Genomic DNA, 25,607 nt, shown 5'->3' with positions numbered 1-25,607 from the left:
CCGAAACCGGAGAGGACTTCTCCGCAGATGATGAAAATGTATGGAGACAGGGGATCGCCATGTCGGATGCCTCTCTCAGGAGAGACCTGACTTACTACTTCATCATTGAGGAGAAAAGAGTATGAGACTGTAGAAATGCACTGCATCATCCAGTGAATTCAGGTCTGACAAAAACCCAATCTTTCAAGTACATTCCAGATGAAATTCCACTCTAACCTGTTGTATGCCTTGCTCATGTCAATTTTGACCGCCATGGAGCCTTTTTGACAGCCCCTGAGATCTTGAGGAAATGGAGCATTTCATGAATTATCAGTACATTATCGGAGATGACTCTACTAGGAGTGAAGGCTGATTGATTCTCGGAAACTATGCTTTGGAGAACATGTTTGAGCTTTAGTGACAGAATTTTTGAGATGGTCTTATAGTAGACGTTCGTTACAAAGGGCAATAGGGCGGTAGTCTGCAACTATTTTTAGGCTCTGAATCTTTGAGATTAGTCGAATATGAGTTGAGTTTATTGTGTAGGGTAGGGTTCCTGAGGTGAAAAATAACTGGATATCCTTGATGATTGCAGGTCCTACAACCTCCCAGTTAGATTGGAAAAACTTTGCAGAGAAGCCATCCGGTTCAAGAGTCTTCTTTGGGTGTATCGCAAACAGTGCTTCCTTGATCTCCAAAGGTGATGGGATCGAGGTCAGTTGTGCATTAGTCTCGTCAGAGATGCAAGGGGTCAGATCCGAATTGACAATGTCGGTGGCTGAAGAGCCCGAAGAGGTAAAGATTTCTTTGAAGTAATTGGAGATGAACCTTTGTTAATTGTTTCTCTTCAAATACAGGGGGCATCTTCCAGCACTGAGATTCTGTTTCTGGCCTGTCTACTTTTGGATGAGGTGTGGAAGAGGCTAGTGTTCTTATCATCTAGGGTGAGCCAGAGGAGCCTGTTGCGTTGCTTCCAGTATTCTTCATCTGCCTTATAGACAGTGAGAGATTGTTGATTTAACCAAGAGATGACTCGTCATCAGGTAAACGTGCTGATAGGACTGCATCCAAAGAGTCCTTTAGTTGGACAATAAGTTTCCTGCTATTGACATAGAATTTCTTGCTCAATATAGATATTGCTTGTCTACAACGTGTGATTTTATCGGCAACTGAGCAGGCGGAAGAGGTATTCCAAATCTCTTTAACTAGCTGTGTGATCTCAGGATTGTCAAATAGTCTCCTATCGTATTGGAACAGGCGTACTGACTTCTTTTTCTTTGAATCCAGGGTGGAAATGATAGGGCGATGGTCAGATGCTTCAAATATAAGGCAGTGGGAGCAGGCTCTTGGAAGGAAATCTGACCAGGCATTGTTGGCTATGGTTCTGTCGAAGCGGCAGTGGACTAAATGGGAGTGTTTCTGGCCTCTCCAAGAGATGAAATTGCATGTATGCTTTATGTAGAAGAGATTGCAAAACGACAGAAAAGCCCTAAAGGCTGCGAAGGAACTTTCAGGTCTCTCTTTACCTCCTGATTTCTCTGAGTTGCCAAAAATTTCATTGAAGTCTCCCGTTAAAAAAAACAAAGAGTATCCCTAAATAGGGACATATTAATTAACTGATTCCAGACTTCTTGGCGTTTTGGGATTTCAGGTGCTCCATAGATGGGATTTCAGGTGACTTCTTAGCGTTTTGGGATTTCAGGTGCTCCATAGATGGGATTTCAGGTGCTCCATAGATGAATGTGTTGTTGAAAGATGATCCCTTGAAGAAGATGTGTGTGTCTATAAGATTTTGATTCGCTGAGAGAATTTGCAAGTAAGTGTCTGACTTCCAGAATAAACCTAAACCCCCAGGCTGGTGATAGAGGACTGAAGAGGAAGTTCCTATCAAAACTTAGCGGTGTTAATTCTTCGAAGACAAAATCATCCTGATTTTTGGTTTCAGAGAGAAAGAGGATGTCAGGGACGCATTGTTTGATTAGTTCTTTGACCCGCAGAACTGTCATGGGGTCTCCAAGACCACAACAATTCCAGCTCAAGATGACTAAGAGAGAGGATGGTGGTGTGACCGAAAATCCGAAGTGGATCTTCAAGAAGCTGTCGCTACAAGTAGCGGAGGGAGAAAAAGAAACTCCACCTAAACACTCTAAAATTACTTGAAACTTTAAAGCTTCACCACTTAAAATAATTTCAATAATAGTGGATTTCAGAGTACTTTGTGAAATGTCAAATTCAACAACAATAGATTTTAAATGTATTTTTAAAATTTATGTTTGAATAAGAGTGGATATGTCATTTTACTAGAAATCACCTAATAATCTTGGTTGAATAGACCCCTTAAAATACCATGTTGGACATATGTATCACTATTGGGTGTATTCATATTTATCCTTTAAAAAATAAAGAGAGTGATTGGTTGGGCTGTAACCATAGAAAATTTACTTTAGAATTGAGTCTGTAGGATTTTTGATTTAACTTTAAGGGATGTAGCTTTAAAATTTCTTACAGCTAAAAAGATAAGGCTTTACAAAATAAAATTTTTATAATAATTTTTTGTGTGTTTTTGCTGTAGCTTTAGTTTTTTTGTTGTACCTTTAAAAACCAAGATAAAGTATGATTGGTAGTATTTAAGGTTGTAGATGAAAATTAAACATAAAGTCACTTCCTACAGCCTAACCAATCACCCCCAAAGAATACTCTAATTTATTATACTATAGTGTTTCAATAAAACATTGAAAACATAACAATACTAATAATTAAACAACTGTTAACATGTATCTAATTAGTAATAAATTCTTTAACTTGTATATTGTCAAGATATTCTATTGATGTTATAATTGTTAACTAAAGTGAATGTAAAAATATTTTAAAAAAATGGTGAAATGTATTTATTCTAAAATTGTATTCATTAAATATTACAATTTAAAAAATAATAACAATTTTTGAAATAAATCAATTAAACTATTTGAAAATCAACATAGTACTGATTCAGCATAAATTGACAACTACATAAAAAAAATTATAATTTATTTTGTAATTTTTATTTGAAAATATTATCATGCTCAAATGTAAATGTATTTTCCATGTCACAATTAAACTTAAGTTTCTTTTCATAACTTAAAATAGAAAAAAATTAGTATCTGCAAATACAATAGAACTCAAAGGTGGATATCCTTAATCAGTTATTTCTCTAAATTTTAAATACACAAATAAAGAAAATGCCCTAATGCATGCCAGAATTCTCCTTAAGATTCAAATGTTTATCCAACTAAAAAGCATCTTAAGTTTATATTACTACATCAACTTTAAATATAAATTATGTATGAAACTTAAAGTACAGTATTATATAAACAAAAACTATAGTTTTTCTTATATAATTTTCTGTCAACTGAAATATCATTTTCCGCTTTGAAAACACTGGCCAAATTTAAAAATATTTAACAAATTTGAGAAAATATCTTTATATTTTCTTTTTGTTTAATACTTTTCAATGTTAATAACAGTGTACATGAAATATATTTTATCTAGAAAATACCATAACTGAGCTTTTTGTTAATATTTTAATGCAATTTGTTATTTAAAATATGTACGAGATATCTAATGATAACTAACTATTAACGGGTTAATTAAAATGGTTACTCTATTTTGATTCTCATATAATTAAATAACAAAAATGATAACAATTAAAATAAAAGATTTATATCAAATATGTTATATAATAATAAACAAAATAACATAAAATATGTACACTACATAAAGTTAGTAAAATAATAATTTTGCGCTTTAAAAACGGATCAAAATCTAGTAACCCTAGACCAGATTAGACATTTGAATATAGATCCAAACCGGATCAGACTGAAATGTTTATGGATTATGCAGATTTTAGAATGGACGAACCAAACCAGTATGATTGATATCCCTAGTCATACGTGCACTCAAGTTCATAATCTTTTTCTCACAACAATTATAAAAAGTATTATATCATGTTTCGTCACTTATAATTTCTCCAACATGCACCGAAGGGAGCACAAGTACCAAAAAGACAAGACCGAAGCCCATTTCAAACAAACAAAAACAGTTAAAAAACTCAAACTTTCCGAGCCAAGGTTCTCTGTTTAGTGGCGTGTTGAACCACTTTCTCCTCAACGTGTAACCCTTTCCTGCGTCTCACGGCGTTGATGAGCTTCCTCGCCGTGTTGGGAAGGACGCTTGCTCCATCACCAAACTCTTCAATCTCTTCTTCAGTTTTGGGAACAAAGAAGGGATCTTCCTCAAGCATTTCCCAATGGCTCAGAACCATCAGCGCACTCGCACCACCTGACGTTCCTTTTCTCAGCTCGTCTGCAAAACCGAAACTTTCAGAAACGGGCACGTAGGCATGGACTGTAAACAGAGACGACCCTTCTTGCATTTCTTCCTTGAGAACTCTAGCTCGTCTTCTGCTCAGAACGGCGTACATGGGACCAAGATACTCCGGTGCTGTGTTTAGCTCGCAGAAGTACATAGCTTCCACGATCCGTGGATTTGTCTGAAGCACGGCGGCTCTACATGCGTCTTTGACAGCTGTCATGACTTGTCCTGTGAATATTCCAAAGTTTTCAGGTTGTTTCTCTGTTTCTGAATCTTGTGCGAGATGAGACTCAATGGTGAAAGCTAATCCCCACATTGGTTCATCACATAGAGGTCCTGATGCTGTAGCTAGCTGAAACCCCGAGACTATGCTGCTTTCGAGAGTAAGAGCTTCACTGTACAATGCTGAGTCAGGTGGTGTCTCAGTAGAATCTTCTGTGAAGCCAAGTCTCTGAGAGACATGAGGAGAGCCTCTCACGAGAATGGATCCATCCTCGCAGATTCTTCTACCATCTGGAGCAAATAGTATGTTTGGACCTTTCTCTCTTGGACCAAGCGCCCATATCCTCTTGAGCAACTTCGCCCACTCAGCTTTGCACTTCTCACGATCATTCTCGGTTTCAGAGCTTGAAGAAACGCCAGCTTCAACTAACTGGCTCTTTAATGCTTCAATGGGATCCACATTCTCTTCGAGGCTAGGGCTTTGAGATTCTAGTATCTTAATACTATGACTGCCTTTGCCTCCAATAATGTCACCAAGCAAGTCAGTGCTCTCATCAAGCAGCTTGGTTAGGGAGTGTGGTAGTTTCATGACGTGTACTCTGATAACGCATCTGCCGTTTGGAGTTCTCTTCTCAACGTAATCCGACGCATTCAAGCTCAGAGATCTCAAACTTTCCAAAAGATTAGAGCCATCACCTTCAATTGTCTCCCTGTAGGAAACGAGAGGCGAAGAGACTTCAATGTTCACTCTTGCAAATCTGTCTATCAAATCCTTGATACATCTTTCTAGATGAACTTCTCCAGCAGCAGCAAGCACATGTTCTCCTCGAGCAGACACCGTGATCTCCACAAAAGGATCTGCTCGGTTCAAAAGTCTTAGACCTTTCATCAGAGCACTCATATCTGAAGGATCCGATGGCTCAATCGCCACTCTAAGAGTGGGAGAGACCTGAAACTCCATGCTGGCTAAGGGCCAGCAGTTTCTAGTAGATGAAAGTGTGGCGCTTTTTGATATATATGGTCCAAGCCCTCTTATGGCCACTACATTCCCAGCTTTCACCTCGTTTACTGGTTTTAAACCTTGTCCCATCATAAGATAGATTGAGTGGAGTTCTGCTTCTTGAATGTACTTCTGAGACGATTCGCCTTTGAGAGGATCATATAGAGCGGAAATCACAAAGACCCTTTGTCCGGCGCGAAGAACACCGCTAAAGATCCTGGCAAATGCAAGGAAACACTCATCCGACTCGCTTTTACTGTCGTCATCATTTAAACCGTTCATCCTCTCCCTGTGGTCTCCTCCCAGAGGTATCATTTTCATGGGCATAGCGAACATTTTAGATACAAACACAACACAGGGGGAGTCACGGCTAGAGTCACAAGCCTCAATTGATCTTCTAACATGCTCTGCTTCTGCAAGGACACTTGAATCAGCATCGTTACCACCTATAACTTTTCTTTCTGGGACCAAGCGTGGGATTCTATATGCCTGTGCTGAAATGGGGTCTGGCAGATGTTTCACAGCCATAGACAAGACTGCATCAGACAAAGGAAGCCAACGGCTCATCACTGATTGAAGCAAGTTTTTAGGATCCTTGTTCTGAAGCTCGCGTTGTGGAATATTCAAGTTAAAAGATTTGATAACTTTCGCGAGAACAGCTCTATCACTGCCGGGATCTAGTGCAGCCTCGTAAACCTCCCACAAAGGCTCAAGCACGAACTGCACAAACATTGGTTTTATCTTGCTTCCCGCACTTAAAGACTTCTTCCCTACAATCATCTTTGTCTTAGGAAAATAATAACGAGGACCCCATAATGATTTCTGCAACGTCTCCGCTTTAGCTCCAAGCTTGGAAGCATAGAAATTAGCAAACTCAGAGACCCCAAAACCCCATCCATCCAAAGCACACACAAAGACGACATTACCCTTCTGAGGCTGAAACGTAACCTCTTCATCATCCTCCAACAACTCAAGACTCTCATCAGTAATCTCACCTGAAGGACTCGCAAGTATAGAGTCAACATCAGACAAATACTTCTCAGACTTATACGCACTCACAATCCCATTAACCTCATGAACAATCCTAATCAAACGAGTATAGGCTTCCATGGGACTCAACCTCAACTCACAAATCAGCCTATCAATCTTGTTAAGCACCAAGCAAGGAGTGAGCTTCTCAATCCAAGCTTGCCGCAACACAGCATGGGTCTGAATGTGTACACCTTCAACAGCATCAACCAGAACCAAAGCACCATCACTAAGCCGAGCAGCTGTAGAGACTTCACTACAGAAGTCCATGTGTCCAGGGGAGTCAATCAGATTGAGAGAATAGTCCTTGTAGCGAAGAGAAATCGAGGAGCTTTTCATGGTGATAGCACGGCGCTGCTCTTCATCGAGATAGTCCATGTACCTAACCTTACCAGCTAGCCTCGGTTTAAGCAGCTCACCGTCACCGGAGGAAGCAATGAGGTGGTCAGCGAGAGTTGTTTTACCGTGGTCTACGTGTGCTAAGATGCAAATGTTCCTAATCTTCCTACCATCACACTCATCCATCTCTTCCGTTTTTATACAAACAATGCCTACCTGCAGATTCAATGTTGATAAAAAATACTTAGCTTCAAATCAATGAAAAGGTTTATATCTTCTATGATCTTAATTTGGCAGAGACGATTCCGATTCAAACTAAGCCACATAAGAAACGAACAAGAGAATCCATCGAATCATCAAATCAAACTATGTCATTCTCAAATCAAGTTCCTTAAGAAAATCACGAAATCAACAGAGAAGATCTTGGATCGAACAGAAAGAGAGATCTAAACTACAGAGATGCGCTTTTGAAACATTCAAAGAAAGTTCATCGAGCTGAATAACTGATATATCCGAAATTACCTAAATCCTTGAGCGATTACCTTGTAAAGCTTATCCGAGTTCAGGCAATTTCTCCAGAAGCAGAAACACTTATTTCCGATGAGTTTTCTCTTCTTATAAAGCTTATCTCTCTCTCTTTGGAAACAGGACGTTGACGAAGAGCGAAGAAGATGAGAAACGGCCTTGCTTCCTCGGCTGAGCCAAAAAGTAACGGCGGCGCAGGGTTTGGGGATTTCCTCTCCAAGTTTCGTCTTTACAATATCCCACACCACCGCGTCAACCTATAATTATATTCGGAATGTCGAACCAAGTTTTACTAAACCGGAATCCTCTGGCTGACTTAGAGAGTTCGGTTTAATTAACATTAACATTTTATAATATATTTTATTTTATTTATTGCCTAAAACTCTTAAACCGGATTCACTTGCCCTAACTTTAGCCAAAACATCGAGAGAGATGCAGAAACGAGAGTTTGCGAAATCCGGCGGTCAGTCGGGTGGATCTTCGGCTCCGCCAGCGAAGAGAGGCCGTCCCTTCGGTAGTACGAGTGCAAACTCTGCAGCTGCAGCAGCTGCGGCGGCGGCGGCGGAAGCGATGTCTCCGTCAGCTCTACTCGGTCCTTCTCTTCTAGTTCACAATTCCTTCGTCGGTAAGCTCCCAAATCACCCAATCTTTATATTGAGTGAAGATCTAGTTTTGGAATGTGTGTGTGAGGGAGCTAAAGATGATTGATTCCTTTACGCGGATTTTGAATTTTTTAGTAGAGCAGAACAACAAGAGAATAGTGCTGGCGTTACAGAGTGGTCTGAAGAGCGAGGTGACATGGGCGTTGAACACACTTACACTGCTCTCCTTCAAAGAAAGAGATGATATTCGTAGAGATTTCACTCCTCTTGCTAAGATCCCTGGCTTGCTTGACGCCCTTCTCTTAATCGTGAGTTTTGTTTTACTTACTTACTTACTTACTTACTGTGGAGATTGATTCTCTCTTCTTGAACCAATCATAAATTGGCAGATTGATGACTGGCGTGACATAGCTCTCCCTAAGGACTTCACAAGTGGAACTAGGGTCAGGTCTTTAGGTGTGAATTCTTCTGTTTCAGGATTCGGGAGCGAGTTCGATGCTCTTGCCTCTGTTCAACCACCTGGGTGAGTATGATCTTTCAAGTTTCCTCCTTTTCAAGTTCTCTTTGCTTAACCTATTGGCGTAGCAGATCCGGCGTTGGCTCTTCACCTGGTGAGACGTTAGGGAAAAAGAGCAAACATCAGTCATCTCAGTGGTGGAATGAAGAGGATGGTTTGTTCAATCTAGACGATGAAGGCAGAGCAGAGAAACAGCTTTGCGCCATTGCTGCATCTAACGTCATCCGCAACTTCTCCTTCATGCCTGATAATGAAACTATAATGGCTCAGCATCGCCATTGCTTAGAAACTGTTTACCAATGCATAAACGATCATATGGCCGGTAAGGACAAGTACTGTGTGTGTTATTACCTCACATTCGCCTCTGATAGATTCCTTTTTCTTGGCTTCAATATATGATTGGAAGTATGGACTTAAGAGAATCTTTTAATTCGCAGAGGATGAAGAGCTGGTCACAAACTCGCTTGAGACCATTGTGAACCTAGCGCATTTGATGGATCTTCGTATTTTCAGCTCCTCTAAACAGTCATACATCAAGATTAAGTGAGAGTTTGTATATACTTGGATTCTTCTACCAGAATGCATCTGAACTTGTTTCTCAATCTCTAACTTAACGTGACTCACATTCATCACTCTTCTGCAAATAGTGAAAAGCAAGCAGTTCAAGCTGTCTTAGGGATTCTCAATTCTTCTGTCAAAGCTTGGAACTGTGCTGCTGCTGAACTGCTGGGGCGTTTGATAATCAATCCAGACAATGAACCTTTCATTAGTCCCTTGATTCCGCAGGTTTGATACACTTCTTTTATAATGTAATTATGTGGTGGTTTGTGGTTCCTTAATTGAACCAACCTCATGCAGATACACAAGAGACTAGTCGATCTCTTGAGCATACCAGCCGTCGATGCACAAGCTGCAGCTGTTGGGGCACTCTACAATCTTGTGGAAGTAAACATGGATTGTAGATTGAAGCTTGCAAGTGAGAGATGGTAATCCAAAAACTATGCATCCTTAACTAAATACGATGAACACGTTTTTATATTACACCAATGACACATTGTTATGTTTCTGTAATAATTGTTTTCAGGGCGATTGATAGGTTGTTGAAAGTGATAAAGACGCCACATCCAGTTCCAGAAGTCTGCAGGAAAGCTGCAATGATTCTAGAGAACCTTGTCTCTGAGCCACAGAACAGAGGGTTGCTATTGGCGTATGAGAATGCTTTTGCTGAGCTGCTTTTTCAAGATGGTAAGTATTCTGATTCGTTTGCGAGGATTTTGTATGAACTAACTGCCAGATCAAATAGCAGAGTGGCTTCGGCTAGGGGAATCTGGGGAATGTAATGTGTGGGGTTGGTCAGTCAGTGTCCTTCTCAGAAGATTAGTGGTTTTGATTAACTATGCTGTAATGTATTATTATTAGTAGTAGACTTCATTATTTGATATGTACTGTTAAAGCACCGTATTGTTGAACAAAGGAGATGGTGGTTTCTTCTCATTGTTGCACTTGCATACATCCAAAATAGAATCTGCAAAGATCTTGAGCGTGCAGATCTAAAACATGAGAAACACATGTCTATGATCATACCTCACTTCAGATTGTCACCCTAGAAGAACATACATGTTTAATGTTGTTCATATGGCTATCTGCATTACTGCATACCTGTAGTAAACATCTTGTGGACTAATGGGCTTTTTAGTAACCAGAAAATTATGTTCCAACTATATAGTCTTTTTTGTTTTTGTAAACTGGCTTTCATTTGTACTAAGAAAAGAAAATATTACAAGCCCAAGGCTAGTGTTTTCAGGCAAATGCCTAGTTCCACATAACACAATTAAAAACCCACGAGACTCAAATAAAGAACTTTCATGTTTGCAAGGCCCACCAGCCCAAGAAAGTGAATCGGTAGACAGTTTAGGAAGTTGGAGAAAGTTGCGTCGATGCTTACGAAGGAGTTGATCGAGTTGGAGTTGTTTCGAACCAACGCTGCATCATCTGTGAGGAGAGGGTAGGATTTGATTCCCTAAAGCTTTGGATCTTGTTTCTAATCTGACGGTCAAGCAGAGAGAAGATGGAATCAACCGACCTGAAGGTGTTGTTATGGTGACGGTCATTGCGCTCCTTCCATAACCAATACACAGTTGCTTGCCATGAGAGGAGTGTAAGAAGACGCTCAGCTTTCCGCAGAGGTAACGTCTCCATTTGGGCGATCGTTCGACTCCAAGATCTCCTGGGGGTGATTCGACATCGCGTTGTTACCATTGTCCAGAGTGCGAAGCCGTAGGAGCAGTCAAAGTATAGGTGATCTCTTGATTCGGGAGCCAAATTGCAGAGGAGGCAGGTAGGATCTACTTGAATTCCCCATTGGATCATTCTATCTCTAGTTGGACACCGATCAAGAGTCACCAACCACAAGTGGAAAGAGTGTCTCGGGATAGCTCGAGGAAACCAAATTGCTTTAGTCCAAGATGGTTCTGAAATTGTACCTCGCAAGTAAGTGTAGATTGCTCCCGTGCTAAATTTTGTGGTTGTTGTTCCTTGTATCTCCCATTCGTAGTAATCTTGTTGACTGGTAAGCTCAATTGTTGTCATGTAGGCATAGAGTTCAAGCATTGCTTCTGACCTAGCCGATGGTAATCTCCAATTCCCCTCTCGATTCAGTGAAGCGATGGTTGCATTCAGCGGAATGCCTAGACGGCCACCTGGGAAGACCTGCGACATGGTTATGGAGCTTGTGGGTGCCCAGTTATCTAGCCAAAAGCGGGCCGATCTTCCATTCTCAACCCTCATCTTGATTAGTACTGTTGTTTCTATGCACATGATTCATTGTACTCAACACAGTACTCTGATTAATTGTACTCTGAACAAACTTGTGAGATGGATAAGAGAGTGGTATATTCTTATTTTTTCCAAAATGTACTCACGTTAAAAATTGTTCACCTACTCGCACCATTTGAGTCTTTGGCCTGAGATTTCTACCCCGTAACTGCATCATTTGATCAAGTAAAGATCTTTACTAATCCGAGACGATATTTCATTAAATCTTTAGAACTTCTCAGCATTTCTCAATCCATGTTCGGTATTTTGATTAGAACATGAGTACCGTAAATACTTTTGCAGCTGAAAAGAATTGTTAAATAAAAAAGATTCAGATTTCTGTTTTCTTTCAACAGTTAAAAAAACAAAAACCAACATTTAATGGTTCGTGTCGATCGTCCAACCCCACGAAAACTATAATCAAATTGAGATATTTTGTCTGCTTATTATATGATATTCATATATAATTGAAATGGTCACGTTTTCACGTTAAAATAGTTGAGAGTGTATTTTTCACTGTGTTACATGGAAACGAAAGCGGGTACGTGGAAGCGGAAGCGTATGGAAACGCATAACCGAGATTTAAAAAAAAATTAAGAAGTGGTACGTGTTAGAAACGTATCCATATATATATATATATACATATGTAACAATTTTTTTAAAAATATAAAACTAAAAATTATATTGCTTAAATTTAAGTAAAGCATTTATTCATTTATAATAATTTTGAAATGATTTCATACTAAAACTGTGAAAATACACATAAATTAAATTTAAAATAAATTATTATATTAATTCTTTTAATACTTTATAATTAATTGACATAATATATTTGAATGTATGATTTATCTTTAATTAAAACCTCAATGCATAAAGATAATTTATAGTATTAATTTTAATATTTTATTATTTCTATTCTCTCTATTTAATACTATTAAAATTTGGATTTTATACAAATTAAAAATTATAATTTTATATTTTTTTTTGATATAAGACATTATAATTTTTTTTAAAGAGAACGGAAACGTGATTCCAAAATGGAGTCATAAGTTTCCAACGTATTTTTAAAGAGAAATTTTAGAAGCGTTTTGGAAATGATATTCCATAAACTTCCACAAAATTCTGATTCTGGTTTCGAAGTGGGAATCAGATAGAGCTGGGAATTTTAATTAATGCCCGCGGGCCCCGCCCCATTTGACCCGCTGCGGGGCGGGTGCGGGTCGAAGAATTTGAAAATTTGCAATGGCGGGTGCGGGTGCGGGTCAAAATTATTTTAAGCGGGGCGGGTGCGGATCAGTCGAATTTGAGTCGTGGGTACTCGTTAACCCGCAAATTTAAGAAAAAAGATTTTTTTTTAAAAAAAAAATGTTTTTTTTTTATAAAAAATATATTAAATCTCGTAAATATTTATATAATTTTAATTATTAATATATTATTTTAATATAATTTTTAAAAATAATATTTTTAACTATATAATAATTATTTTTAATTAAAATAATTATTTTTAATATAATTAATATTACCCGCGGGTTAAGCGGGTTACCCGCGGGTTTTTGCGGAGCGGGTGCAGGTAGAAATTTTTTTGTTTGTGAGTTATGCGGGTCGATTTTTTGAATCAAAAAAATGATTCAATCCGCAGCGGGGCGGGGCGGGTCGGGCGGGTTGATCCGCAAACCCAGCACTAGAATCAGACGTCCGATGAAGCTTTCGTACAACGTAGATTGTTCACCAACTTACGGGTATATAATAAAATAACAAGGATCAAGCCCACATATACAGTGTGACATATTGATTTGCCATATTGGAGATGGGGTCAAAATCTCTTCGTCCTTTACATTTTTGGTAATAATCTTTCTTTGAAATCAGTTAACGTCTTTTCTTGTAAACGAGAGGACGTTTTCTCTTTTTATATATTTTTATTTGGATTCGGTTAGCATATGCTTATTGAATTATAAAATGTTTGATATTAAAACGAGCGCAACACCTTTTTTTTTGTGCAACTAGAGCGCACAACACCTAATTACCCATAATTGTGACCAACAACAACTACAACGCAAACTAGTGTATTCCTACCGAACTTAAACGCATGTATCCGAGTGTTATTTTCGACAACTTTACCTTTTGCTGTATTATGGAGTTGAAATGAATACAAACCGTTGACTTTTCAAAACACGTACGCATAGTGATAACCTATTCCAGAGTTAATTATACGTACAAGCAATGATCATGAACAGCGATGAAATCCAGAATCAAATATTTTACGGTTAATTTTATTACGGTATTCACAATTGGTTACTTAGGGCCTGATTGGTGTACCTGCAGCGATTGCGATCGCATAAATTTATAGATGCGTGTGGTTGCAGTTTTAAGTAGTTTTAAACGATTTGTACGACTGGTATTGCAGTTAGAAATTAGTGCATTTGCGGAATACTTATGACTGATTAACTACGCAATACACCAGCAGTTAAATAATAAATTAATAATATTTATATTTTTTATAATTATAAAAATATTAAACATCATAATATTGTAATAAATATAAAAATTATATGTACAAAATTATAGTTTTAAATTTTTTTAAATTATAGAAAATATATTTATTTTAAAATTTTATCATCTAAATTAAAAGATATATTTTAGTATATCTATTATTTCAATTTAATTTTTTTAATTTTAATTTTATTTTTATTTTTACTTTTGTATTGATATTTTTCTTTTAAAGAAAAAAAATTACTCTTCCGCAACCATTCGCAACCACAAACTGGAATCAATTTTTGAATTTAAGAGGTTTAAAGCAGTTTGAATGAATTTAAAACGGTTTGAATAATTATTGCAAAACGCCAATAACTGCTACCAACCACAAAAGTTGTGTTTGTAGGTGGTAGCAGAGAACCAGTCAGACCTTTAGTTCTCATTATACACGTTTATATTACTATGTTCTAGTTTTCTTGTGAAAGAAATATATATAAAGGAATAAAGAAGAAATATATTTAGCTCGTACTCCCAAATTCTTTATGTTACTGCATTAATAATTCATTTTGTCCCGAGCGCAGGATTGATTATTTTCAGTAAATAATCATTTTATTTTTGCTTGTTGCATAAAACATATATGGATCCATTATAGAATGCGTGCGGTCGAAGTTCTCTTTGAGAGAGATTTTTTCCCTCTTGATTAAAAACCTTAATTGAGTGGTTGGGGAAGAAACAAAATCTAATTCTCAAATTATAGTGCTACTTGAAGAGGTCCCAGTTTTGCTAATCGAAATGCGCCTCTTCATTGGTCCAAGTGTGGAACCTCTTCTGATGTAACGTTTCTATAAAATAATTGCATAGTTTCAATTATAATAATATATACTAATAATACTATACTCTAAATGCATATACTAAACTCTAAAATGTATAATATGCGGGTATAAAGACATCGTTGCTGAGGCCATTGTGTGGTCCACAGTCCACTGATGCTCTCTTTCCTTCGGCTCGCATGTATCCGACCACACAAAAGTGGACCTCAAGATTTTGATTTCTGCGGTTGTGTAACCAAACAGAGTTTTTTTTTGGTATGTAACCAAACAGAGTTTTGAAGCCAATCTCACTCGATAAGTCGGAATTGTAATATACACGTGTCATGTTTCGATCTATGTCTTATAATTTTTCTTTTTGGGTGTAAAATGTCTTATAATTGGTTATTGGATTAACGTTAATTGAGTGGAAAGTAACGGGTTGATTGGTCCTTATTGGTGTGGGGCATGCATACCCGGGGTATGAGAATTTGATACATCGATTTCAAATATGTTTTTTTTTCAGAGGAACAACAACGTTTGTGACTCCTATAAAAAATAAAAAAGAATATTAAGTCTAAGGTTTTATGCTAATGTATGAGAACCAGAATATCACTGGAAGCATATCACGTTCTGTACTACAATTTTTTGTTGTTTTCTTTTTTTTTTGTAACTAGTTATTCATTTCTTAAATGAACAAGTTACCATTCAAAAGTGTTAATGTATGAAGTAAAAGTTAGAATCCAATATAGTCTTGAGCGAAATGGTTAAATATATTCTCCTCAATTATGTTTATTCTCATGCTCTAACGTTAGTTTATGATTATATTACTATTATATATATACCACTTCATCTGCAAATTTCTTATCTAATTGCTTCTCCAAGTTATGAAAGTTATTAAACATCACTATAGATGTATGAATTATATTTATGTGTGTGTTTCGGCCTCACACGTTACCTCCATTATATGGGTATACTGAGAATAAAACACTGATTTTTTTTTTGTAACTTAGAAACACAAGAGTTATAGAACACTGAATTATAGAATTTTGACATATCAAACTGACCTTAGTGAGATAAATTTAATCAAAATTAGTCCATGCATATGCTTTGATTTCACTCGGTTACTCAAGTCACGTGACCCCATTTCTATAATGGTTTATTCAATATGAGAATGGAGTAATTTGTATTAAATAAAAATTGTTTATTATTAAATTATGATATTATTTTCTGTAAAAAAGTATTGTTGTATTTTTAATTTCAAATTGTATTGTAAGATCTAGTGTTATTGAAAAATTTGAAGTAGTGAGTTTAATGAGATTTGTTTATTTTTTTATTTTAAGGTATTTTAATGGAGTTTTTAGTTGGAAATTTAAAAATATAAATCTTATATTTTTTTGATTGTATAATGTTTCAGTATTAAGGTTTATTAAATTCACACAAATTATCTAAAACTTCATTAAATATCAAATAATTCTAGATATTCTCAAATATTAAATTGAATGCATCCCCTAATTTATTTCCGAATATTTTTAAAGATTTAATAGTATCATTTTCATTTTTGGCTCAAAATCATGTCGTCTTCTACTCGATGATGGATCTTGGCAGTTTCTTTTGATGAATAAATTATTTTATTTATATATCTGTTTACTACATATTTAATTTGTTGAAAGACTTTCATTTCATTAATCTGGTAAAACATTTTTTATTTGCAAAGCAGAACAAAAGGCATCTCAAAATGTTTTAAGTCGCAGGTATAAATTCATCCAAACCAGGTTTCAGCTCATTTTGCTTAGTATAAATTTCATTTCTTTGTTATTTGTACTCTAATCTTCTCGTTATTATATGGTTACTACTTATTATTCTGCCTGGTTGTTGAACTATATCGTCTCTGTTGACAAATCAGTTACAGTATACTTAACGTAGAATTGTTTATATTATTTAGTATTAATATCATACAACGTATAGAAGAGTTAGCTAAGATTGTAATAATAAAAGATATAAAATATGTACGAACCCATACTAAAATGTCGAATATGTGTTATTGATTATTTCCCAATTAACTGGAAACAAGTACTGTAATAGTCTTTTTCCTGTCCGAATTTCACCCAGAACAATCTTGCCTAACTTGTCCTATGATATAAAATAATTTAAATTAGTATTTTATATTTCATTGCTTATATCAATTGTACCAATTCATTCGGGCGTTACGTTTCACCTTCTCCACCTATCTGATCGCAGAAAGAACACCTCATAACCACATACTATTACATAACACATAACCAAAATTTTATAACCGGAGAAAATGATAATATTTTATTTTGAAATTGCAAGTTATCGATATGTGTCACGTAATTCGACATATTATTGCATGGGAACTAATTGTGTCACCACGTCTTTTTTTAAAAAAAGTTAATGGTGTAGTATCCCGAGACCCCGACGACTCTCATTTCCAATAAGACATCTTTAAAAAAATCACGAAAATAATTACGTGAATACTTAAAATCGCTAACACAGTTTCCATGAAATCTCCCATACACCTTATCCCACAAGTTATTCATGCATATATGATTAAAAGATGTTTTAGCAAACAAATTACACATGTACAGTATTTGTTTAGATCGGATTTATTACGATCAATCCATGAGAAGCACATGGGTAAGTTATGCATACCTCCACCCGCAGGTTATGTATATATCTTTAATAGAATTGGATTTAACCCTTTCATGTTACAAAAAAAAGTTACGCATGCATATATGATTTATCTATTTATTTACTTTCATATACTACTTTTAATAAGTTTGGTAATTTTTGTTGTTCTCCAAGTACGTACTAAAGCTAGACACATAGTGAAAAAAATACACCCAAATATTTGAATCTCGAGAAACATAATTAGATACAAAAGATAATGAAATTCATACTTAATTAGTTTAGCTCTCTTCTTTTTTTTTGTCACCAAGTTTAGCTCTCTTCAAATTCACAAAATTGTGGTATATGTTTTTATAACATGGTCTGAACACTCAGTAATATTATATTACTAACTAAGATATTTTGATGCAACATATTCATATATATTCCACTACATTCAATATACCAAAGATATACAAATGTTTTTTTTAAAGATACGAATCAAAAATGGTCTAACTAATATGATAAAATCCTTGTATGCATATGAGTGAAATTTTCCATGTTAATATAATATTTTATTATGTACTGATATTAGCAAGTTATAGTGTGGGACGAATATGACATCGTGGACTGGCAAAGTCCAAATCAAGGACGAATAAAATAAGCCAAATTGAGCGTTGATGTATGTTTCTTTTTTTTTGAAACACGTACGATGTATGTTTCTTATGAATCTTGATTCTTAACTGTGTTAGTTTGGCAATAAGTTTTTATAAACTTTTCAAAAAAAAAAAAAAGCTTTTATGAACAATCAAAATTTTATTTTATGAACATCAATTTTGCTTCACTATCTTGTGGGACCATAACAGGCCCAAGGTCTTTGCTGACATGGACGAAGCAGAACCATCCACCTGTTAGTCGACAACGACGAAGGAATCTTGACGGTTTGTTAGTTGGCTCAAGCCAAGGGCCACGGATGATCAGTTTGCGCGCTACGTAAATGACCTATTTATCCTTAGTCCATTGTTCAATTTAATTACTTTTATTTAAATGTTAGTTTAATTAAACTTTTAGGTAGAAAAAACAGTGTTTTTAAAACCGGTTCAGAAACCAAATAATTTTTAGGTCACAGTTTAATATGGTTTAATTGGATTAAATCCGATTCGATAACTTGGTTTAATGTAATTTTATTTCATAAATTTAAAAGTAATGTTAGTAAATATGATACATAATTAAAATATAAATAAATTTAAAATATAAAACATTATAAATATAAATTAGTTTTATGTTTATATGGATGGTATATAGTTTTTGGTAGTTTTAATGATTTTTATTAATTTAATAACTCTAAGATTCAATTCGGCAACGTGATCGGTTTATGGACGAAACAATTAAATAAAAAAATCCGACTATATAACTGGTTCGACAAAATATAACAGGTTCATGATCGAATCTGGTTCAACCATCAGATCGGTCCAGTTTGAAAAACAGAGAAAAAAGAAAAGAAGAGAATCTAGCAAAAAAAAAAAAGATGGACCGTTGAAAGTAGGAAGACAAATTATCTGAACAAATAAATATTTACTCCAATACAAAGTGTCCAACAGATACAACGGCAATGCTGAACACCAAAATTTATTCTCTATTTGCGATAGTGATTACTCCTACTTTGTCATGATTAGCATTAAAGCACTCACTAGTGGAATATTTATTGTGATATCGACCTCAGATATTTTTCTAAAAGAATTGATATTCTACTTCTCCTAAGTAAATATTTTCTCCCATAAAGTTGAATGTAATTAAAACGAAATACTAAACAAATACTCTCCCTAAGACATCTTTGGTTCAACACATACACGATGTGGTTCATATATGTTTATAATAAAAATCAAGACATGTGGTTCTATTAGCTAGATGTAGAGAGGTAACTGCAAAAATACAACTTTGGAGCATTATATATAATAACGAATACTTTTCCAACTCTATTGATCTGCAAAGGAAACTATATAATTCGATTGAATAATTGATCAGAAGGGTTGTTGAACTTGGAATATATAACGTGTTACAGAAAATCTCCACGTGCATAATATGTAAAACTAAAATAAAATATGAAATTATGATTGAAGAATTTGTTATAACCTTTTATTTTCGACTAAACAAATTATTATTATTTATAACCTTTGAAAAATTTGTTTGTAAAATATATGCTTATATACTATCTCTTTTGGTATCATGTTTTAAAAAAATTGATTCCATTTTTTAATTTATCAATATTGCGCGTACCAATTTTCATAATTTATTTATTACTCATCAAAATATTCGTAATCAATTATATATGTAGTATTTGAAAATTAATTTTAATACTAATTGTATCTTTTTCAGAATAGCCAATTTAAACAACATTTCAAAAATGTTCAAAAAAATTTCAATTATGAGTAGATATGTGGAATGTGGAGGATACCTATATTACTAAAACATACAAATATAAAAATTAATTTAAGAGAAATATTATAAAAAGAAAAAAATATGACTAAAAAATATACACAAAGAAAAAAAATATGACTAAAAATACAAATATAAAAATTAATTCTTTTAAAAAATGTAAAACAAAAAATATACATGGCCTTTAAGAGTGGGTTAGAATCCTCTTTAAAAATGCGCGACAAAAACTTTGCAAACGAAAATTTTGTTACACATGGCACAAATCATTTCGGTTCTCTCAAGTCAATCAATCATACATCTTACCTTCATCGCTTAGCTAACTTTAGGTGACAAGTTCTCAACATAGACCAGTAAGATACAATTGAGAGTCGTTCAAGTTGATCTTTTTGTGGAAAGCTAAATAAGATTCGTTTTTTTTTTGCTTGTCTGTACTCCTAACATGTTATGTGCAAGATTTCTAGGGCACGTATCAACCATGGATATAACATTATTCTCCAATCGTTGACGCAAAGCCAAATACTCTCTTTATTCTTAAAAGATCCATATTTTATATTTTTCACACATTTTAATAAAATACATTAAATTTGCATAATTTTTTGTGTTTATTTTTTTCTAATAACTTTAAGCCAATAAAAAATCAATTAGTGCAATTAAGTTTTTTGAAGTTTGCAATTAGTTAATAAAACATGCATTGAAAAGTAAAAAATAGATCTTTTTAAAACAATTTTTTTCTCTGGAATATGTAACTTTAATGAACGGATGGATTATGCGTTATCACTTTGTTTTTTCACAGCATCATCAATGCTCTCTTTAAATATAGCCATTAGCTTTTCTTTATATGTTTCTGTAATTAGCGTGTCATGCAATGATTTGTTCATTTTACAAAGAGGAGATCACCCCAATAATATCTACTGACATTAAATTTGCATAATTTTTTGTGTTTATTTTTTTCCAATAACTTTAAGCCAATAAAAAATCAATTAGTGTAATTAAGTTTTTTGAAGTTTGCAATTAGTTAATAAAACATGCATTGAAAAGTAAAAAATAGATCTTTTTTAAACAATTTTTTTCTCTGGAATATGTAACTTTAATGAACGGATGGATTATGCGTTATCACTTTGTTTTTTCACAGCATCATCAATGCTCTCTTTAAATATAGCCATTAGCTTTTCTTTATATGTTTCTGTAATTAGCGTGTCATGCAATGATTTGTTCATTTTACAAAGAGGAGATCACCCCAATAATATCTACTGACCTTGTGAGTCTCTCTTTACTAGCAATAAAAGTTAAGCTCAACATTTACAAATCTATCTTATTAAATTAGAAATACGTTAAGCTTTTGTTTGACAACATATATAGCAATTAAAAAAAATATAGTGTTGTTTGGAAACATAGATAACAGTAAGTTAGGAAAAATAATAATGAGTTTATGCTATTAAAAAATTGGAAGTCCATTACACTATATTAAAAAGTAATAGCTTAGGTTACTTATATACATATTCAAATTAAAATAATAATTTAAAATTGATTTATATCAAAAATTCATTCAAAAATATACATATATTTAAAAATTGATTTTAACTAACAGATTTTCCAATAACCATTATAAAAATGTTTTCAATAATAAAAATACAATACAAAGCCCAATTTCAAACACCAAGTTAAATTATGGTTTTTATATTTCACATTGAAATTTAAAAATATAATATATGTGATTATTTATATGATTGTACTTATAAAGTATTATTAATTATAAGATTACTTATTTGATGTTACATATCAAATACGATTAATTATATGATAACACATATTTTGGTAACCTATGATGACACATATAGGATATATAATAGTGAGGGGTGGGCGTTCGGGTTCGTTTTCGGGTCTGTTTGGGATTTTGTGTCCGGTTCAGATCTTTGATGATTCGGTTCGGATTTGGTTAACCAGTTTAAATTATTTTAAAAAATTTAAAATTTATTATCTTCTTTAATTTTTTAAAAAATCTATAAACAATAGAATATATTACATATAAATTTGAATAACATATGTCAGAGTACCTAACTTAACATATAAATTGGTTTGATTTAAATATTTGGATAGAGAATTAATAATTATTTAATTATTTTTTGAATTTTGATTATATTTTAACTATTTTAGATATTTACGTTTGATTATTTGTATATATTTTCAAGTACTTAAATGAACTTAAGAGTATCATATCTATTTTCGATATTTATATATATATATTTAATCTAAAATAATTAATATATAATTATATAAATCTATTTTGAATACCCAAAATACTTCGGTTCATATCGGATTAGGTTTCAGTTCTTCAAATACCAAAATTTTGAATAATTCGGATATTTAATCAATTTCGGCTCGGATTTGGTACTACTTATTCAGATTGGGATCGGTTCAGTTCTTCGAATTTGAGTTTTTGCCCAACCCTAAATAGTGACATAAAAAACAAATAGCATCATATTTTTTTTAAAAAAAATACATCCGCGCACACGCGCGCAGATCAAAAAATCTAATCTATATTATTAAAATTAAAGTAGCACTGTTTGAAAACATGGATAACACTATAAATAAGAATTGTTTGGAAACGTGGATAACAATATAAAAAAAATATAGTGTCTTATTAGTATTTTCAATAATATAATTAAATTAATTTTTCTCATATTTTACTCATTTTAACAATTTCATTAATTATATTACCTTAACAATACATCACATCATTAGTTATATTACCATAATAATAATAGTGCAAATTTGAATTTATTAGTTAATCAACGTTAACTCTGTGCCAATTATAAAATCAAAATGTAAAATAACAGGATTTTGCATATCTATATTATTAAAACTGAATTACTTTTTGGTACTGTTTGGAAACATGGATAGCAGTATAAATAATAATTGTTTGGAAAGATGGATAACAACATAAAAACGTATAGTGTCCTTTTAGTAATTTATATATTATAATTAAATTAATTGTTTTCTCATATTTCACTTAGTTTAACAATTTCATTAATTATATTACCTTAACAATACATCACATCATTAATTATATTACCATAATAATAATAGTGCAAATTTTAATTTATTAGTTAATCAACATTAACTTTGTGCCAATTATAGAATCAAAAATGTAAAATAACTGGATTTTGCATATGGGTTAACGTTCGGTTTAGTTTGTTTTAATAAATTTTTTTTTTTAGTTTCAATCGGTGGAAAATTGCATTGCTAAAAACATTATTCAAATACAAATTTTGTGAATAAAATAGTAACTTAAATCAAAATAATAAAAATGTATTACATTAATTGTCACTTAATTTTTTTCACTCAATATAATTACTTTACTAAATAAAAAAATCTCTTTCTATTTCACTTAATTTAACCAAACATATAAAAAGTCCTTTTTATTAGCTTATAAAATCAGTTAGGCATGAACACTAGTCATCCATTTAGGTACATGTTTGTTCTTTTCGGGTATCTTTTTTTTTTGAAATTAGGCTCGGCTTGAATATTATAAATTTATGTGTGGGGTTTTGAGTTGGGTCCTTCTAGGTATGGATGAGTTCAGTTATAATGTATATGAGCTTAATAATATCTAAATAACAAATGTGTCTGAAACGGGTTCGGATATTTGTACCAAAAATAACCATATTACCCCGATTCGGTTAAGTTTTTTTGAATACAATTAATTATATTGCGACCCATCTAAAATATATAACACTAATTATGAAAAAAAAACATCAATGTATAAAAATATAAAAACCAATATCCGCGTAGGTCAATCTTTAGTTAATGTTAAATTTGAATATCTCACCTTATATTTTTCTTAGTTGAAAATAAACTTTCCATCAGAACTGAAATATAAATTTTCCTTTAGTTGATTGACTTAACAAGTTAACATACATAAACTATCAAGAATCCACATCTGTATTAAAATAACAATGGACTGACATTGTGTACTTAGATACTTAAATAAATGTAAATGTAAATATCTGCTTGTTTCAAGAAGGTTTATTTGACCATTTGTATATATGAAAACACAAAATGCTGACTAATTGATTTAAATTGTTAATGATTTTGAAAACATATATGTTAAAACTCATAAATGATCAAGTTTTGTTATATAAATTTAATAATCTTGTGATATTATTGAGAATGTGCACCTATTATTATTGATGAATAAATGTTACTAGGTTTATTTTCCAGGAATGAACTCGTCGAAGTTAATAATGTGTATAAGTTATAGCAATTCCGGATATCAGGAAAACAAAATTTCAAATTAAATCATTACTACTTTCTAAGGGTATTTTCGGTATAACAATAATCTCTTCTCACTATAAAACCGAACATCAGGTCACCAAACAACTCGTCCCTGAAAAGTGAAAACCACCCAAGAACTCAGGTACCACTACCTCTCCATCCATGGACTCCCTTCCTCAACCGCAAAACCAGTCATCTCCGGCGAAAATCCTTCTCGGAAAATACGAGCTCGGCCGCCGTCTCGGCAGCGGAAGCTTCGCGAAAGTCCATTTAGCTCGTTCCATCGAAACCCACGAGCTTGTCGCCATCAAAATCATCGACAAGAAGAGAACCATCGAATCCAACATGGAGCCAAGGATCATCCGTGAGATAGACGCGATGCGTCGTCTCCGTGACCATCCCAACATCCTCAAGATCCACGAAGTCATGGCAACCAAATCCAAAATCTACATCGTCATGGAACTCGCCGTCGGCGGCGAGCTTTTCTCCAAACTCCTCCGCCGCGGCCGGCTTCCCGAATCCGCCGCGCGTCGCTACTTCCAGCAGCTCGCCTCCGCGCTTCAGTTCTCCCACCTCCACGGCGTCGCTCACCGCGACGTGAAGCCGCAGAATCTCCTCTTAGACAGGGAAGGGAACCTCAAGGTCTCGGACTTCGGCTTATCCGCTTTGCCGGAGCATCTTCGAGACGGATTGCTCCACACGGCGTGCGGTACGCCGGCGTACACGGCTCCGGAGATTATATCGCGGCGAGGATACGACGGAGCGAAGGCTGACGCGTGGTCTTGTGGAGTGATACTGTACGTTCTTCTCGTCGGATACGTTCCTTTCGACGACTCCAACATTGCTTCAATGTATCGGAAGATTCAGCGGAGAGAGTATCGTTTCCCGAGCTGGATCTCGAAGCCAGCGCGATCGATTATACATCAGATGCTCGATCCGAATCCTGAGACGAGGATGAGCATAGAGGCGGTTATGAATACAACCTGGTTCAAGAAATCGTTAACCGGTTCTGAATTGGATTGTAACGTCCTCGAACCGGAACCGGTTCTTGAGAAATCGAGTTCGATCACGGCCTTTGATCTTATCTCGCTTTCGTCGGGGCTAGATCTCTCCGGATTGTTTGAGGTTAAGAGAAAGAGAGAGAGGAGATTCACGGCGAAGGTCTCCGCCGTGGAAGTGGAGGAAAAAGCGAAGGCGATTGGGGAGACGTTAGGTTATGTAGTGAAGAAGACGAAGAAAGGAGGTGAAGCCAAGGTAGTTGGATTAGGAAGAGGAAGAATGGAAATAGTTGTGGAGGCGGTGGAGTTAGCGGTGGATGTTGTGGTGGTTGAAGTGAAAGTTGTTCAAGGAGAAGAAGAAGACTCACAGTGGTCCGATTTGATAACAGAGCTTGGAGATATAGTTCTCTCATGGCACAATGACGTCATGTAAATACTTTATGACGTGTTAGCTCTTTTATTTTTTGTTCAATCTTGTATAGTTATGCATCAAAATTGTATTGTGGGCTTCTTTGTTCACATGTCTCAGCATCCTGCGATTAATACACCTATCAGCAGCGATGTCAGCTATCACTTGTTGCGACTATTTGTTTAAGTTGGTGTTTTTATGAGTGG

The 25,607-nt window shown here is 34.5% G+C and overlaps 4 protein-coding genes and 1 long non-coding RNA gene across 7 annotated transcripts; 3 read left to right on the top strand and 2 right to left on the bottom strand.

Annotated features, from left to right (window-relative positions):
• The first annotated feature begins 814 nt into the window (after positions 1 to 814).
• Positions 815 to 2,903, top strand: LOC117134019. The gene is made up of 2 exons (XR_004458125.1): positions 815 to 1,630; positions 1,705 to 2,903. It is a non-coding gene; the product is annotated as an uncharacterized LOC117134019 (long non-coding RNA).
• A 1,016-nt stretch (positions 2,904 to 3,919) lies between these two features.
• Positions 3,920 to 7,710, bottom strand: LOC103868951 (elongation factor-like GTPase 1). Of its 2 annotated transcripts, none has more exons than XM_009146999.3 (2): positions 7,462 to 7,710; positions 3,920 to 7,135 (listed from the first exon to the last, which is right to left on the bottom strand). In XM_009146999.3, the coding sequence occupies exon 2, from the start codon at positions 7,103 to 7,105 to the stop codon at positions 4,067 to 4,069; it is 3,039 nt and encodes a 1,012-aa protein (XP_009145247.2). In that variant the 5' UTR covers positions 7,106 to 7,135; positions 7,462 to 7,710; the 3' UTR covers positions 3,920 to 4,066. The 2 variants fall into 2 exon arrangements, with proteins under 2 accessions (XP_009145247.2, XP_033147265.1); XM_033291374.1 differs by having other exon boundaries at positions 7,449 to 7,669.
• Positions 7,711 to 7,818: 108 nt separating this feature from the next.
• LOC103868950 (armadillo repeat-containing protein LFR) lies at positions 7,819 to 10,059 on the top strand. 2 transcript variants are annotated; one of them, XM_009146997.3, is made up of 8 exons: positions 7,819 to 8,069; positions 8,182 to 8,354; positions 8,436 to 8,569; positions 8,635 to 8,885; positions 9,001 to 9,106; positions 9,211 to 9,349; positions 9,422 to 9,549; positions 9,648 to 10,059. In XM_009146997.3, exons 1-8 carry the CDS (start codon positions 7,877 to 7,879, stop codon positions 9,901 to 9,903), a joined length of 1,380 nt encoding a protein of 459 aa, XP_009145245.1. In that variant the 5' UTR covers positions 7,819 to 7,876; the 3' UTR covers positions 9,904 to 10,059. The 2 variants fall into 2 exon arrangements, with proteins under 2 accessions (XP_009145245.1, XP_009145246.1); XM_009146998.3 differs by having other exon boundaries at positions 7,821 to 8,069; positions 8,185 to 8,354; positions 9,648 to 9,903.
• Positions 10,060 to 10,504: 445 nt separating this feature from the next.
• On the bottom strand, positions 10,505 to 11,350 carry LOC103868998. Its single transcript, XM_009147042.1, has one exon. It carries the CDS (start codon positions 11,348 to 11,350, stop codon positions 10,505 to 10,507), a length of 846 nt encoding a protein of 281 aa, XP_009145290.1.
• An 11,239-nt stretch (positions 11,351 to 22,589) lies between these two features.
• Positions 22,590 to 25,578, top strand: LOC103868949 (CBL-interacting serine/threonine-protein kinase 7). Its single transcript, XM_009146996.3, has one exon. It carries the CDS (start codon positions 24,157 to 24,159, stop codon positions 25,423 to 25,425), a length of 1,269 nt encoding a protein of 422 aa, XP_009145244.1. The 5' UTR covers positions 22,590 to 24,156; the 3' UTR covers positions 25,426 to 25,578.
• The last annotated feature ends 29 nt before the right edge of the window (positions 25,579 to 25,607 follow it).

Source organism: Brassica rapa, chromosome A05 (assembly GCF_000309985.2).
Source record: "Brassica rapa cultivar Chiifu-401-42 chromosome A05, CAAS_Brap_v3.01, whole genome shotgun sequence".
Lineage (NCBI taxonomy): Eukaryota > Viridiplantae > Streptophyta > Magnoliopsida > Brassicales > Brassicaceae > Brassica > Brassica rapa.
This window is presented reverse-complemented; position numbering and strand designations above follow the sequence as displayed.